The 16787-nt window shown below is 39.5% G+C and overlaps 1 protein-coding gene across 11 annotated transcripts in view; it reads right to left on the bottom strand.

The window, feature by feature from the left end:
- The window catches only part of CNST (consortin, connexin sorting protein), a 99701-nt gene that overhangs the window by 26157 nt on the left and 56757 nt on the right, over positions 1 to 16787 (bottom strand). For all 11 annotated transcript variants that reach the window (XM_039529129.1, XM_039529133.1, XM_039529128.1 and 8 more), the window contains 5 exons: positions 15459 to 15489; positions 12027 to 12113; positions 11367 to 11481; positions 6587 to 6608; positions 6304 to 6400 (listed from right to left, as the gene is read on the bottom strand). In XM_039529129.1, the coding sequence (XP_039385063.1) occupies positions 6304 to 6400; positions 6587 to 6608; positions 11367 to 11481; positions 12027 to 12113; positions 15459 to 15489 (352 nt within the window). The remainder of the gene's footprint in view (positions 1 to 6303; positions 6401 to 6586; positions 6609 to 11366; positions 11482 to 12026; positions 12114 to 15458; positions 15490 to 16787) is intronic.

The raw sequence follows: 16787 nt of genomic DNA on the forward strand, positions 1-16787 counted from the left end.
GGAGTGGGGGCAGGGCCTGTGGCAGAGCCAGGGGTTAAACAGTGAGCACCCCCCGGCACAATGGAAAGTTGGCGCCTGTAGCTCCAGCCCTGGAGTTGGTGCCTATACAAAGAGCCGCATATTAACTTCTGAAGAACTCCGGAGCCACAGGTTGGCCACCCTTGGTTTAGTTTATCAATTTGTTCCAAAACCTCCTCTAATGTCACCTTAATCTGGAACAGTTTCTCAGATGTGTCACCTAAAAAGAATGGCTCAGATTTGGGAATCTCCCTCACATCCTCAACCATGAAGACTGATGCAAAGAATTCATTTAGTTTCTCCGCAATGGCCTTATCGTCCATGAGTGCTCTTTTATCATCTCAATCATCCAGTGGCCCCATTTTGTTGTTTAGCAGGCTTCCTGCTTCTGATATACTTAAACATTTTTTTTGCTATTACTTTCCGAGTCTTTGGCTAGCTGTTCTTCAAATTCTTTTTTGGCCTTCCTAATTATATTTTTACACTTCTTTTGCCAGAGTTTATGCTCCTTTCTATTTTCCTCATTAGGATTTAACTTCCACTTTTTAAAGGATGCCTTTTTGCCTCTCACTTCTTCTTTTACATTGTTGTTTAGCCATGGTGGCATTCTTTTAGTTCTCTTGCTATGTTTTGTAATTTGGAATATATGTTTAAGTTGAGCCTCTATTATGGTGCCTTTAAAAAGTTTCTATGCAGGTTGCAGGGATTTTACTTTTGGTGCTGTACCTTTTAATTTCTGTTTAACTAATCTCATTTTTGTGTAGTTCCCCTTTCTGAAATAAAATGCTACAGTGTTGGGCCACTGTGGTGTTTTCCCCACCATGGGGATGTTAAATTTAATTATATTATAGTCACTATCACCAAGCAGTCCAGCTATATTCACCTCTTGGACCTGATCCTGTGCTCCACTTAGGACTAAATCAAGAATTGCCTCTCCTCTTGTGGGTTCCAGGACTAGCTGCTCCAAGAAGCAGTCATTTAAGGTGTCAAGAAACTTTATCTCTGCACCTCTTCCTGAGGTGACATGTACCCAGTCAATATGGGGATAGTTGAAATCCCCCATTATTCTTGAGTTTTTTTATTTTAATGGCCTCTCTAGTCTCCCTGAGCATTTCACAGTCACTGTCACCATTCTGGTCAGGTGGTCTGTAATATCTCCCTATTGCTATATTCTTATTATTCAAGCATGGAATTACTATCCATAGAGATTCTATGGTACAGTTTGGTTCATGTAAGATTTTTACTTCATTTGATTCTACGCTTTCTTTCATACATAGTGCCACTCCCCCACCAGCACGACCTGTTCTGTCCTTCCAATATATTTTGTACCCTGGTATTACTGTGTCCCATTGATTATCCTCGTTCCACCAAGTTTCAGTGATGCCTATTATATCAATATCCTCATTTAATATGAGGCACTCTAATTCACCGACCTTATTATTTAGATTTCTAGCATTGGTATATAAGTACTTTATAAAATTGTCACTTTTTAGCTGACTGCCCTTACATGATGTAATTGAATGGGACTTTTTTCATTTGACAGTTTCTCATCAGATGCTACCTGTATTTTATCACCTTCCATCCTCTCCTCCTTATTAGGACATAAGGAATTTCCATTCATAGATCCTCTCCTAAGGGATGTTCGAACCATGTGCTCCTCTGCACCTGTCAGCTTTCCCCCAGCCCTTAGTTTAAAAACTGCTCTATGAGCTTTATAATTTTAAGCACCAGCAATCTGGTTCCATTTTGGTTAAGGTAGAGACCATCTTTCCTGCATAAGCTTCCCCTTTCCCAAAAGTTTTCCCAGGTCCTAATAAATCTAACCCCTCCTCCCTACATCACTGTCTCATCCACGCATTGAGACTCTGCAGTTCTGCCTGTCTAACTGGCCCTGCGCATGGAACTGGAAGACTTCAGAGAATGCTACCATGGAGGTCCTGGACTTCAATCTCTTACCTAGCAGCCTAAATTGGGCCTCCAGGACCTCTCTCCTATCCTTCCCTATGACATTGGTACCTACATGTACCACGACCACCAGCTCCTCCCTAGCTCTACACATAAGTCTATCTAGAAGTCTTGAGAGATCTGCAATCTTCACACCAGGCAGGAAAGTCACCATGTGTTTCTCACGGTCATCGCAAACCCAGCTATCTATGTTTCTAATGATCAAATTGCCCATTACCAATACCTGTCTTTTCTAATAACTGGAGTTCCCTCTCAATGGAGAGGTATCCTCAGTGCGAGAGGATACCACATCATCATCTGGAAGGACGGTCCCAACTATGGGATCATTTCCTTCCGCTCCAGTTAGATGCTTTCCTTCCCTGAGATTTTCATTCTCATCAACGGCACAGAAGCTGTCAGACCAGGGTTGGGACCATTCTACTGTGTCCCGGATAGTCTCATCTATGTATCTCTCTGTCTCCCTTAGCTCCTCCAGCTCAGCCACCCTTGCCTCCAAAGCCCGTACACAGTCTCTGAGGGCTAGGAGCCCCTTGACCGAATGCACACATATGCGACCTCCCCACAGGGCAGGTAATCATACATGCTGCATTGGGTGCAATAAAAACAGTTTGTAAAATATTTTATTAAATTCATTATTCATTATTTCGTTCAAGAGAGTTTGCACACAAGACAAATATGCAGGGTTCTGGCCATCTCAAATTACAACAGGAAAGTATTAAGACTTTCAGACAGGTGCTGAAAGAATGAATAAATACAGTATGTGCTCCAACTCTACTATTTTAAGAACAAGACACAGGTTTAGAGGCCCTGATTCATTCAGCTGGCAGAAATCAAGCTCCAGGACCCTGGCAGCAGAAACTGTATGAGAGGAAGGGGTTACAGCAGCACAGGCTGTAAAATAGGGGAGTCTATACATCCCCCACCATCCTCAGCCAGTTGGGTTCTTATAGAGGTCTGGCTGGAGTTTAAAGCTGCTTTCCTAGGAAGAATCTCGAGGGGAGAACAATGGCAAACCCTGCTTGGGGCCAACTGTCTTCAAAGGCACAAATTGCATTCCCTTGCGCATGCAATGGATGAATCCAGCCAAGTGTGATTTTGATTAATGAAGAAGTGGCATTTTCTTTCAAGGATGCTACCACAGTATATATTTTACCTACATTACATAACTAAGGTTTTATATATGTACACAGACAACACACACATGCCCCCATCCCCCACTCTATACATGATAGATAAGTGGAGTCTTTGGGCTTGTCTAGGAGAAGCTATTGTAAAATAAGTTAGGGTCTGAAAATAAAGCACAATAGCTATTCCACACTCTCTCCCTATGTGGATACACTTATTCCACACTAAAGCCTTGTGAACACTGGCAGTGGCAAGTAGGGTACACGTAGCTACAAGTTACAGTGAAAAGCAGGCTAAACCCATGCTATGGTGGGTGACAGTGTGGCAGTGAAAAGCTCCAGCAGGTGGGGTGGCAGTGGGGAAAGGCGTAGGCAATTTCCTGCTACTGGAGCCTTTCCCCACTGCCTACCCCTGCAAGAGTCCTTTCGCACTGCTGGAGCCTTTCCCTGCAACAGAGAAAAGGCTCCGGCAGTGGAGAGCTGGTGGAAGCTTTCCCTGCTGTCAGAGCCTGGAAAGGCTCCAGCAGTTGGGAGCTGCTGGAGCCGTTCCCTGCTGCCTCTCCCCTGCCAGAGATTTTCCCATGGTAGGAAAAGGCTTCAAGCAGTCGGACACTACCCTGCTAAAAACAGCAGTGTAGATGGGGGAGGCACTGCTTGGGCATATAGAAAATGGTGTAGGGTACACACCCCTAAGGTTCTGGTGTGTCTACTCTACTTGCCTAATCCATGCCTCACCATCTACAGTGCTATTTATACCCATGCTGGGGGGGGGTGGGGGTGGAGGGGGAGCATGCAGTATATGTACTCTACATGCTACTGTAAGTGTACAAATAGACTAAACAAATAGCCTAAAAGCATGCCTTTATACTGTTTAGCTTAATCCACTTTGGAAAATGAGTTGTCTACTTGGGAAATGGCTCAGAATAGCTATTGTAGAATTGCTATTCCACAATAGATTCCCATGTGGACATGCTAATTTCATACAATGTAGTTTAATCCACTTAATCTCAAATGTCCCCATGGGGCACTATTCTGCAATAGCTATTCCAAGCCATTTCCCCTTGTAGAAAACTTCTTAATTTGGCTATTTATACTCTCACAAAGGCCTTCTTCAAACCCCTTGGAAGTTTCCCTCTCCTTTCTTACTACCATACTCACATTCTTGCCTCTAAAAGCCAAGTGAGCGGAGACAGCCAACTAACAGATGAAACAAAAGTGGCTTTTTAGTTTCCCATCTCTCTCCATGCTATTTAAAAAATGTGATAGTCTTTATTCTAGCAAATGTATTTATATTAATTTTATCTTTCCTCCCTCACCCACCCATAATTCTCTTCTTTATGGCTGCAGAAGAACATGCTGCCCCCTGCTGCTGACATCCCTGAATTGTGGGAGGCAACAATAGCTGATTAAGATAGACTTTTATTAAAAAAGTCACTCTCCTCCTAAAGAGATCGGCCAGTGTGAGGGCCAAGGACACATATCCACTGCTTCCCAAAGAAATGTACCAGCCTGGGGGGTGGGGAGAAAGTTTCATAAACACTCTTCACAGGATTGCCAACCTCAGCATTCAAAAATCATTAGTCAGGCCCTCCAAAATCATGAAATTTTTAAACAACTATCGGAGCTTGTCTGGAATATTTTTGATAGTACAGTTTTTCAGTGGAAACATAATTTTGTCAAAATGTAAATATTTTGAGGGAACATGTCAATTTTCACAAAATTTCAGAGGGAATAAAGTCTAAATAAATTGTTTCAACTAGTATTTCATTTTATTTGTTTTGATTTTTATATTACTATAAATTTTTATATACAAATATTTTATACTTTACATTATAAAGTTGACATTATCAAAGAAAACAGTTTGATGAGTCTGAATTGAAATTTTTCAGAATTTCTGTTCTGCAGGAAATTTTTGCCTTGCATTCTAATTCAGAAAAAAAAAGCAAATTTAGAAATGTGAGAATTTCCTGTGGAACAGAAATTCTGTTTTCCAACCAGCAATAAGAATAACAAATTTTGGATTCTTTTGGGTTTTTGAACCTTCAGGCTGCAGTCGCTTCATGTTTTTAAGCTTTTCTTTGAAACCATAAGGGTTATAAACTTACTTAAAAAAACAGAAGGCAATTGGAGATTCTCATGCAATCTCCTGATTTCAGGAAGTGGGGTTGTAAGAAATATACCAACCATTACAAGACCCATGATAAAATTATGATAGCTGACAGCACTTTTTTCAGCCCTGCGAATGAACTTAGATGCCACAGTGGTGGATGCGCTATAAGAACCCAAACAGAAAGATAACTACGTATGGGTGGTGGTAGTGATAGTAATGGGTGTGGAATGGAAGGAGAAGAGACCTGTAGAGTGTAGAGAAGCAGTGGTCCCCTGCCACCATCACCTCCTAGCTTCTGAGCCCCACCCCAAAATCTCTTGGATGATGGCAGTTGCCTCTGGAGAGAGAAACACACTGAATTTAGACCACTTTAACTCTCACCATCTACCTCAGGAACATGCAAAAATCTTTGCTCATGGCGAGGAAAGATGTACTAGGGTGAAATAGCTTAGAAACTATCTTCCTTCTCCATTCCCATGCAATTACACTATGTGGGCAATCCTCAAACACAGCACTACTGTGTCCTTGCAGAAAAGGGAAGTGAAGATGAGACACACTTCCAGTTACCATCCTGAACAAATACTGATGATGCATTTTCTTTCTTTAAGACTCCCAAACATGCATTTCTTAATTTTTTCTTTGCTGGTATGGAAAATGCAGCTTTATACATGGATCTTTTAAATAATTAACTATATTTAATGGCCACAACTTAGAATATTTATAACTAGATCTCTTGCTAGCCAGGCATTTTCTATATTGGCAGATCCTTGGGTTGGCACTAGTATGACATTTGTACCTATTAAGAATAGCCCTTTGTATGTTATATGAACTGATATAACAAAAAAAAATAAAATATTTTAAAATGCTATTTTAAAGTAATTATTATGAAGACCATTCCCTACTTAGACTATTTCTTATTTATGCTGTGCAAATACTTAATTATATGCTGTAAAAAATTAAAGTTTGCAAAAATGATGTGCACACTCATATCTGCTCCTCTTATGTGCTGCAACTCCAAATGCAACAGCTGCACAATATCAACAGGAGTACACTTAAAAATATGTACACAATCTATACAAGATGTACCTGAATCACAAGCAGCAGCCCCTCTTTCTTTTAAATCTTCTGATCCCATTAATTGTACAAAACGATTACCTCCCAAGGACTTTTCAGTAGTTACTAGCTGTAAAACAGGACAGCACTTACTGTAACTGTAGATTTTAAACTCAAACACTGCAATTACTTGAGAAGTCCACTCTGTACAAAATTTCCAAACCAACTCTATAAAAAGTATGTCAAAGCACACTAAAAAATACCCTTACTCATATTTTCAATTGGTAAAGCAGCATCAAGGAAAACAAATTCTTACCTTGTGTTTGGATACAAGTGGCCTGCAGCAATAAAGAAAAGAAGAATAAATTACCACTTTCAGGAACAATATTCTTCACAACAAGTGTCACCATAACTACTACACAAATCATACTAGTCCCTTCCATACTCTAATATTAGCACAGAACATTTCCAACACTGAAACTCTATCAGTGCACTAGCATAGTTTAAAGTACAGAGCTGTACCATATGTTAACATCATTAGAAAGCCAATTATTATGGACGTTGCTGCACGTAATTGAGAAGGCAGTTAAAAAGATAAAAACAATCACATCAGCAATGTTCTAAACTTCTTGTAAACGTGTTTTGAAAGGGACACAACAACTTCAAAAATCATACTTCTGTCTGCAAATGTTTTACCAACTAGCATTAAAAGTAACATCTCCTGTAACTGAAAGATTTGGAGAAAATATTATTCCCAGCCTCCCGCACTTCCCCAGTTTATTCTGGTTCAGATTTTTGGAAGAATTGTGCACCCATCACTCCCTCTGAAATCAGTGGGACCCACAGCTGGATCAACATCACTGAAAATCAGGCTATGTATTCTACAGCTCTAGAAACACAATTAGCTCCATGGTTTACCCTGTATAGTCAGTCCTGTTACACAGCAATAAGGGAGAGGGAATTTGTTTTAAAAATTATTATAAAAAACCCACAACACTTGGCAAGAGGTTTCAGGGGCAAATAGAAACAATGTTTAACACATTTTTTAAAAAGTGTTTAGACTTTAACTTGACAACACCGCTTAACGTATACAAACTTTTTTTGCAAAAGCAAAGCAGAAACAGCCTAAAATAGTCTCTTAAAGGAAAAAAAAAAAAGTGTCCAGTATGAGCATTTGGATTATAAAATAAATTACTGGAAAAAAATCACATCGATGCTCTCAATTAGAAAAACACATAGCTCAAATATTCAAAGAGCTCCATCTTTTAAAAAAAATGGAAAACTGATTTTGATTATTGTCATCAATTAAATCTAACTTCAAACCCTAGAAAAAATATGGAACAACTATTGAAAGAATCAATAAATATCTAGAGAATACTGATAACAGGAATGATAACACGTATATTTAAAGAACAAGTTATGCCAAATAAACATGGTCACTAATTTTGATCAATTTACATAATTAGTGGAGGAAGGGAACATAGTAGATGTAATGTATTTGAATTTTAGTTAATAAAGTGAGGATGCATGGAACAAATTTCAAGGAGAACACAGTTACTTACAATAAGACTACCATTTTGTGCCTACAGAGATGCTGCTAGATGCTGTGTAGACATTTAAATATGTAAACTACACCTCTACCCCAATATAAGGCGGTCCTTAGGAGCCAAAACATCTCACCGCCTTATAAGTGAGACCGCATTATATCGGGTTCGGGCCAGTATGCCGTGCCGCACTGGACCGGCTACCCCAGCAGTGATTTAAAGGGCCCGGTGCGCCAGCCACTGCGGGGAGCCCTGGGCCCTTTAAATCACCGCTGGAGCTCTGGTAGCAGGGCTTGGGCAGGGATTAAAGGGCCCGGGGCTCCCCACAGCAGCTGGAGCCTCTGGCCTTTTAAATTACCACCAGAGCCCTGGCAGGGATTTAAAGGGCCCAGTGCTCCAGTTGCTGTGGGGGGCCCCGGTCCCTTTAAATCACAACCAGAGCTCTGGCAGAGGGGCTCGGGTGGGATTTAAAGAGTCTGGGGCTCCCTGCAGTGGCCAGAGCCTCTGGCCCTTTAAATCACCACCCAAGCCCAGCTGCCAGAGCTCTGGCGGTGATTTAAAGGGACCAGGGCTCCCCACAGCAGCAGGAGCACCGGGCCCTTTAAATACCCACCAGGGCTCTGGTGGTAATTTAAAGGGCCAAAGGCTCCAGCTGCTGCGGGGAGCCCCAGGACCTTTAAATCCCTGCCCGAGCCCCAATGCCAGAGCTCCAGGGGTGATTTAAAGGGCCCTGGGCTCCACATGAATTTGGATATAACACGGTAAAGCAGCAGGGCTAGGGTGGCGCATTAAAGGGCCCAAGGCTCCCCGCTGCTTTACCGCATTATATCGGGTCGCGTTCTATCGGGGTAGAGGTGTATATGGGCCAAATCTCCATCCTAGTGCATATCCCAAGACTACATGTAATGAGGCTGTATATTAGGGAACCTGATGGGCACTTGGGCAAAGGAATCCTTCATTATGAGTCAGAGAGCAGTGGCAGGCTGCTACTGCAGCCACAGTGCTAAAGTTGCCTCTGTTGTACTAGTGGGGTTTCAGGTTTATGCTTTCCAATGGCTCCATATCAAATGTGCTCAGATTATAAGTAAAGAAATTATTTTTTTCCTGACTGCCAGCTAGGCAACCTAATCTAGGCTGTGACAGTCGAGCTATTTTTTATTTTCTTCTTATGCATCACCGCCTGTGATAAAGGTTCTGCAAACCAAATTATGCCCTCAGTGACACACTGATGAGAGCAAGCTGGCTGAAGTTATAGCCAGAGAAAAATGGAAGGGATGGTAGAAGGCTGGAGAACAGAAATGGAAAATATGGCAAAACTGTATTTGTCCCTCTGATTAAGCACATCTCTCTGCCATGTGCAGTCATTTTTACAACCTTAGAATCTGGTTAGATTTTCAGTTACTACTGGATGATCACCATTCAGTGATAGCGAAGATGGCTCTCTTCTTTTGCAACTGCCCAGGACACTGTAATCTTTTCTTACCAAAGCAAATCTCAATGAAGTGATTCATGACTGTCACCTCAAGGCTAGACCACTGCAATATGCTCCATTTAGGGCTCTACCTTAAGTCCATCTGACAAGTGCAGAATGCCGCTTCTTAAGCAGAGGATACTGCTTCAGTCATATAACAGCCACCTTCCGGATCTGCACTGGTTGCCTGTGGGTTTCTGAGTGGAGTTTTAGTGCTTTATTGGTTAATACCAACACTTTAATGGCCTTGGACCTGCTTGAGAGTTTGTTTCTCTCTTTGTGCCACACTATCACAGTTGAGATCCATACAGCTGCCTGTGTTGTAGCTCTCTCGGAGTAGACGTAGCTTAGATCGACTTATTGTGGTGTCTACACTGCACTGGGTCGACAGGAGATGCTCTCCCATTGACTTACCTTACTCCTCTCGTTCCCGGTGGAGTACCAGAGTCAACCGGAGAGTGATCTGCCATTGATTTAGCGGATCTTCACTAGACCCGCTAAATCGACCCCCGGTGCTTGGATCGCAGCAGCGTCAATCCCACGGTAGAGTAGACAGAGCCTCAGCATAACAGAAAGGGGACTTTTTGTCCAGGTATACTCTGTGAGGGCCTCTTTCCTTCAGAAGGGGCTCCTGCCAGTCCAGAACAGTCCCAAGTCTGTTGACCTTCAGGTCATGGTGCCTCTTGTTATTTTATAATGTTATATAAATATATTAGTAAGGCTTCTGACACAGTCCTGCATGACATTCTCATAAACAAACTAGGGAAATGCAGTCTACCTGAAATTACTATAAGGTGGGTGCATAACTGGTTGAAAGACCATACTGAAAACAGTAGTTCTCAAACTACGAGGACTGTGATCAGTTGTTCTCCACATCCACTGAAGGTAAGACAAGTAGTAATGGCCTTAATCTGCAGCAAGGGAGAGTTAGGTTGGATACTAGGAAAAACTTTCTAACTAGAAGACTGGTGAAAAACTGGAATGAAGCTTCCAAGGGAGGTTGTGGAATCCCCACTGGAGGTTTTTAAAAACAGGTTGGACAAACACTTGTCAGATATAGTTGGGGCTGGACTCAATGGCTTCTCAATGTCCCTTTGTGCCCTTTGTTTCTATGACACTACGATAAATAAATAAAGAAGCTAAGCGCTATTATTTATTATTAATATAATTGATTTAGGTGAAGAGAGTCCCTGCAGTGCATTCCTTCCCAATGGCACTAGAGAAACTCAAAAATATGAGAGCAGCTCCTTTGCTGTGTAGAAAGAAACTACTTAACTCTCATGCCTAAACACTTTGGCTTTAAGGGACCCAACTGTTAGCCACTGATTGATATGACTGTAATCTCTTCTGAATGACTTGCTAAATGCAAGCGGTGGTAGGAATTATGCTGTGGTTAAAGTGCAAGCAAGTCACTAGCATGCTTCATCAGCCTTCTAGTACTGGAGGCACCAGACTTTGAACTTTAGACTTCTAAAGTGCTCCTCATTGATGATTTTTATGTTTGAATTAATTGTGTTTGTGTCTTGCCAGAACATGATCAGATAACTACATCAGACTGTATAATCTGGTATCTCTATAGCACACAGTTTTCATCTGCTGTTTTGTTTCAATTTGAATAGTAACTTTCTTAGCATACACTACATCATATCACACTTTACATGGAGGATTGCCACCCCAATATGACTAATCACAACGGTATATTTGGGGACTAAAGGACAATTTGGCCCAACTGAATCATCATCAGTTCAGCAAAAGAAGGCAGCAATGTGATCAAAGTATAAATTCTTCAGCTGCCCACACTATAAAAGTAATACTGGGATCCTGTAGAAATTCTTTTAACAATATTAATCCAGTTTGAGAAGTTACTGTAGAATAAAATATTCTTACTACAGATCAAAACAAACTTTTCCTATGAAGAACAGCATCTGCCTTGTTGCTGTGAATTGATTTTGATCCATTTTAATCAGCTGCTACAATTTTTATTTTGGGGGATGTAGTTGAATCCATTTCAAATATCTGCCATAAAAATAACAAGGAAATACACTTTCATTTGCTAAAGTAATAAGGTTTGCTATACTTACTCTTGATGTGATGTACAAAGTTTAGCAAGATTTTCTAACTCTTCATTGTTAAGTCCTTTAGCTGAATTCCTCAGAGTCGTAACTGTATTGGGCACTGCTGTTTTCCACTTTGTTTCTAAATTAAACCACAAATAGTTTTAGCCACACTGCTAAAAAAATAGTATTTATTTAGCCATAAAAATGTGGAAGCCAAAGAGACTAGTATATGGCAAAATACGTTCAAGTCCAATTTTGTTTTTTAATCAACAAATCTGTTCTGTGTACACTGTACAATTATGAAGAAGACTTGATAAAATGCATATCATCATGACACAATAAGTTGTGCCGCTTTCAAGAAACAAAACAAATATCACGCTAGTTTCACCCGCGAATATATGGATCAACCATGATAGGGAATTCAAAGTATAGAAACTGACCAAGATAAAGAATGATCCCCGAAGCATGCCTTTTCTTCACAAAGACGATAGGAGAAAAATCCCAGGAAAGAATAATTTTCTCACATCAGGCTCTTAAAGATTCTGGTGAAAAAGCTACTTTTGTTTTTGCAACACAGTATTGACTGGAAAAATATTTGTTCTATTATTTAGAAAGAACCAGTTCCATAAGCTGTATCTAAAAGATAACTCTCCTCTCCACCGCTTTAGAACACACTGCACTTACCCCACTGCTCCTGAATGGAAGAAAGATTTGCAAGTAGCTGCTCATGATATAGTCGTTCGAGCTGAATGAACTTCATTGCCTTCTCATCTGAATAGAAGGTTAAAGAGAAATACAGATAGACAGACAGACATACTGGGATATACTTAAAGTTGATACCACGTTCAAAAGGACATAGTCTAGTTTTATAACCGAAACCTGATACACAAGTACCAAAATGGATGTCAGTGGTTATATGGCCAGCACTCTAATAGACTTGAATAAATTATTAAACTAAACTAAATAAAAACTGAAAAAGAGTTGAAAAAAACACCTTCCTAAAAGCAGCATGGAAGATTCTTTTATTACATTATCATCTCTTTCCACAAACTTTGACCCCGAGAAAGTATATTTGATCAACTAGGAGTTTTTAAGTGCAGGTACATTATACATTTTTGTGTTAACTTACTTATTTAAAAAAAATCACTCCACAAGCAAAAACAAGCATTACTACACTCTAAGACAGAACCACCACATCCAAAGACATCAAGTGCATTTTGTGTCTGTCTAGATTGTAAGTTTCTTGGGACAGAGACCATCTTCCTCTGTGTTTTGAACAGCACTAAGCATACTGTAGAAGCTTACCCAATAATAATAAAGTAGCACTTGGAGGCAATTTATCTCTTCCCAAATAACACATCTTCACCAAAAATCTGTTAGACAAAACACAGGGTATAACTTTAAAGGACTTCAAGCATTTTTATTTCCCCTTCTTAGGACAAGGACTTCTAATACTTGGCACAGCTGCAGTAAGGTATGAACAGCCACCAGCAAAAGTTACTCCTCAGACAATCTATTTTTGAAGTATGAAGGTGTCTCATTTTTTGTGAAATATTTTGAGATTATGCTTACCATTCCCCCTTTACCAACAATCTTCTCCCCTCCCCCCCACCACCCACAAGGCATTCATTGTGTCTACAAATGTGTTCTAAAAGCTGTACACTTTCCTACTAATTCTACTTCTGCCAAGCAGTATAAAGTTAGCTAATAATCCTTCCATTTTAAACCACCTTTTCCCAGGTGTTTACACATTCAGCTATTTCAAATTCCATTAGGCAATATACCGGAGATGAAAACAGAGTGAATCAGGTTCTGAGTATATAGACACAATATTTGCATTATTTATACCAAATAAAATAATATAGTAACCACCACAAAGACACAAGAAGTACTTGCTCTTCTTACTAACTATGGGATACAAATGTATAGCATGACATGTAAACAAACAGCACTAAAGGAGTTAATATTCCTTGCCTGGTATAAACTTATTAGAAAATAAAACACAGAACACCGCAATTGTTTTATTGGATCAGACCGATGCCACATTTAATCCAGTATCCTGTCTCCACTAATTGTTTAAAATCCCTATCATGAATAATTATGCAAGAGTACATTTAGGGGTAAATTCTTTCCTAATTCCACAGAATTAATGGTTGCAAGAGCTGTTATCCCTTACAACTTTTATTATAGTTAGCATAATTTTAGCTACCCTTACTATTGATACAAATATCTACTCCTGTTTTGAACCATGCTAAATTCTTTGCCTCACTATCTCGTGGCATTGAGTTCCACAGGTTCACTAAGCATAGTGTTAAAAACATATTTCCTTTGACTAGCTTTAAATGTATTGCTTTTCAATTAAAACTGTTCTTCTATTACAAAATATGAGCATCCATGTGGTTTTATCTATACCGTACTTCTGTCATGTCTTCTCTAAACTAAATAGCCCTAATCTTTTAATCTCACTTACTGACAAATATTTTCCATGCCTTTACATTTTCATTTATTTTCTTTCTTTCTTATCCCTTTTTCAGATGGGATGACCAAAAGTAATTCTCAAGGTGGTGACATATATTCTATTTTAAATATTAGCTTTACAATATTTTCAGAATTATTCTCTATCCCTTTCTAAATACAGTTTAATATCACTTGGGCTAGATTTCCATGTTTGGAAGAATACTTTCTGGGACTTGAATAAAATCATGTATTTTGCTATTTAATCATAATGATTTTTAAATTGCCTTTCCTTTCTGCTTTCTTTTTTGTTTAAAGATATGCATAAATTCTATGAGTAATGTGATATACTTAAGTAGCCTCCACACCCATCCTAAGGATTTATATTTCTTAGCTTTCATCTTTAGGTTCTAAAGAGTTTCCAAGTTTTTTGAAAAACAGTACTTCCAAAAGTAGAACATCACAGCATTAGGTTTTAGTATGATCAATCCCTCTTAGGATGAAATTGAGTTAGATGATGTTCTAGTCACTATGACTGGCTCAACTCCTGGAATCAAGTCCTGTGTATTATTTACAAATAGGTCAAGAGTAACTCTCCCCATATATGCCTCAGAACTAGCTGTTCCAAGAAGCAACTGTTTGTGGTTTGAGAAACTATTAAACTAAACTGTATCCCGATGTAACATTTGACCAATAAACATTTGGGTCGTAAAAATCATACATTATTGTTTTGCTTTTGTTACTGCCAAGTTCTCCTTCAACACTGTGCACTGGTTATCATTATCCTGATGCAGAGAACAGTAGACCACTACAGTAGTATTTTTATAAACTAGGATATATATCCTATTCAGATAAGGCATATTCTTAATGCCTAATACTCAGAAGTGGATTTCTCATGTAAAACAGTTGATTTCTTTGAAGCATATAATTGTTTTGCTTATGTCTTTGTTTCTGCGTAGTGTGGCAAACCCAGGCCAAATGGCTACAAAGGGGGGGGTAGGAATTAGTCCCAGGGGGATTAAAAGGCTTCTCCCTATCCATTGAGGAGAGACAGCTGTGAGAAATTAGGTTCAACTGGAACAGGGGTTACCAGAGAACTAATTTGGTTCAGCTGGCCCCAATTGCTGATGACCTTTTTAAACCCTCCCTGGCAGGGAAACAGGGGGGGAGTGAGAGAAGCTGCCAGAAAATAGGTGCAGCAAGGCTCTGTCCTCTTTCAGCAAGGAAGACTGCACTCTGTCCCCAGAGGGGGAGTAAAACAGCAAGGGGCTGACTGAGAGGAGGATCAGCCAGATCCTGCGTGACTAGGAAGGCTTTTACTTTGCCCAAGCCTGTGTCTCCAAGGCAAAAAGGGACTGAGCCAGCTGAGGAGAAGCAGGTACTTTGCCACAGTAGGCATTACCAATTATATCAGTACAGCTTTGGGAAGGGGGAATTTATTTCTTTACTTGTACTCCAGCTAGCTTGCTAAGAAAGCACAGCAGAAAGCACATATTGTAGGCTTACTTGTGTATAAAACATGGCATGTTCACCTTTTCCTAACCCTGATCCACAGCCTGTGAACCAAAGTCTGTTTTCCTTTCAAATTTTGATGATGCCACTTTACTTTTTTTTTTTTTAAACAAAATAGAGCACTGTTAATTTTGATCAATGAAAGGATACATTCCTCCTCCTGAAAATAGGCTTCAGCTATCTGTAAAGGAAAAAGAAAAAGAAAATAATGGTTAACATCACAATTTTCTGATTCTTTATTATAGTCATGCATTAATTTTTAAGAGTTCATATTTCATTTGTATACATTTGCTCCATGTTAAAACTAGACATAAAAGTTCTTATTCCATGAAAGGTTTTTTAAAAGGAAAATCAAATAATTTTAAAAACAAAAAAACCCCCACCCACTATATTCATTTTAAGACAAACAGATATATTTTAAAAGTTATACTTTCCAGATGAATATTTGGTCTTTGAGATTACGTAAGTGAGTAGGAAACAATAAATATTGACAAGACATACAAGTAGCAAATATAACTCCTTTTTCTTATATTCACAGAGACTGATAAGCCCAAATGTTACTTGGGTTCTAGATCTGTTAAACCAATAGGTTTTTATGCTTAAGTTATTATACAACGAAGAGCTTAATTAAGTCAGTCTAGATGGTGCACACTTTTACTTACATGCAGGGGATGAGAATATTAATTCTCTTATCAGATTTTACTTCCTCAGGTCTGCAGGAAGTAAAATCATTGAGGAGAGGGAATTCTTGAGCAATGCTACAGCACAGTCTGCTAAAAGGTGAAATAGGGAACACTCTTTCTGAAGGGCCAATGACCTGACTTATCCGGCAAGAGCAATCTTTGGATAGAGAACTTTAAAGGTGGGGGAAAAAATGCAGCCTGTCACAGACCACAGATATAACTACTCTCCTCTTTATGTCCCTTTCACAGCACTGCAAACTCCAAGCATTTAAAAATCATGAGCTGGGCCTCAAAAAAATCTGAAGATTAAAAATAAAAAAAAAACCAGGTCCTTTCTATTTGTCTTCTAGCTTTTGAGTTTATAGATTACAGTCTGGCTACATTTTCAAGCTTTTTTCTACAACTACACAGGCCAGAAACTTTTTTTTTTTATTTTTTTATAAATGAAAGCTGAAATTCTCATGTAAATCACAGGATTTCAGGACCTGGGGCTTTAAGAAAAGTATCAACTACTGTCAGACTTGTGATAAAATTATTTTCTGTACAACTGCAGGACCCATGTACTTTCACTTCAGGTTCTCTCTCCCAGCCTCTTATCTAGACTGCTCCTCTGCATAAGTCTACAAGGTGGAAGAGCATCTAACCATCTTTCCTCAATTCACTAAGCCCAGGGTCTTGATAGCCAAAAAAAACTTCAACATGACAGCAGGCACAAAATGAAGCCAGATGGCAGCTCTATGACCTGCATTATAGATTTTATGAGGTAGAACCAACTTAAGGCTTTTCCCCTTTTAAT

Source organism: Mauremys reevesii, linkage group 3 (assembly GCF_016161935.1).
Source record: "Mauremys reevesii isolate NIE-2019 linkage group 3, ASM1616193v1, whole genome shotgun sequence".
NCBI classification, from domain to species: Eukaryota; Metazoa; Chordata; order Testudines; family Geoemydidae; genus Mauremys; species Mauremys reevesii.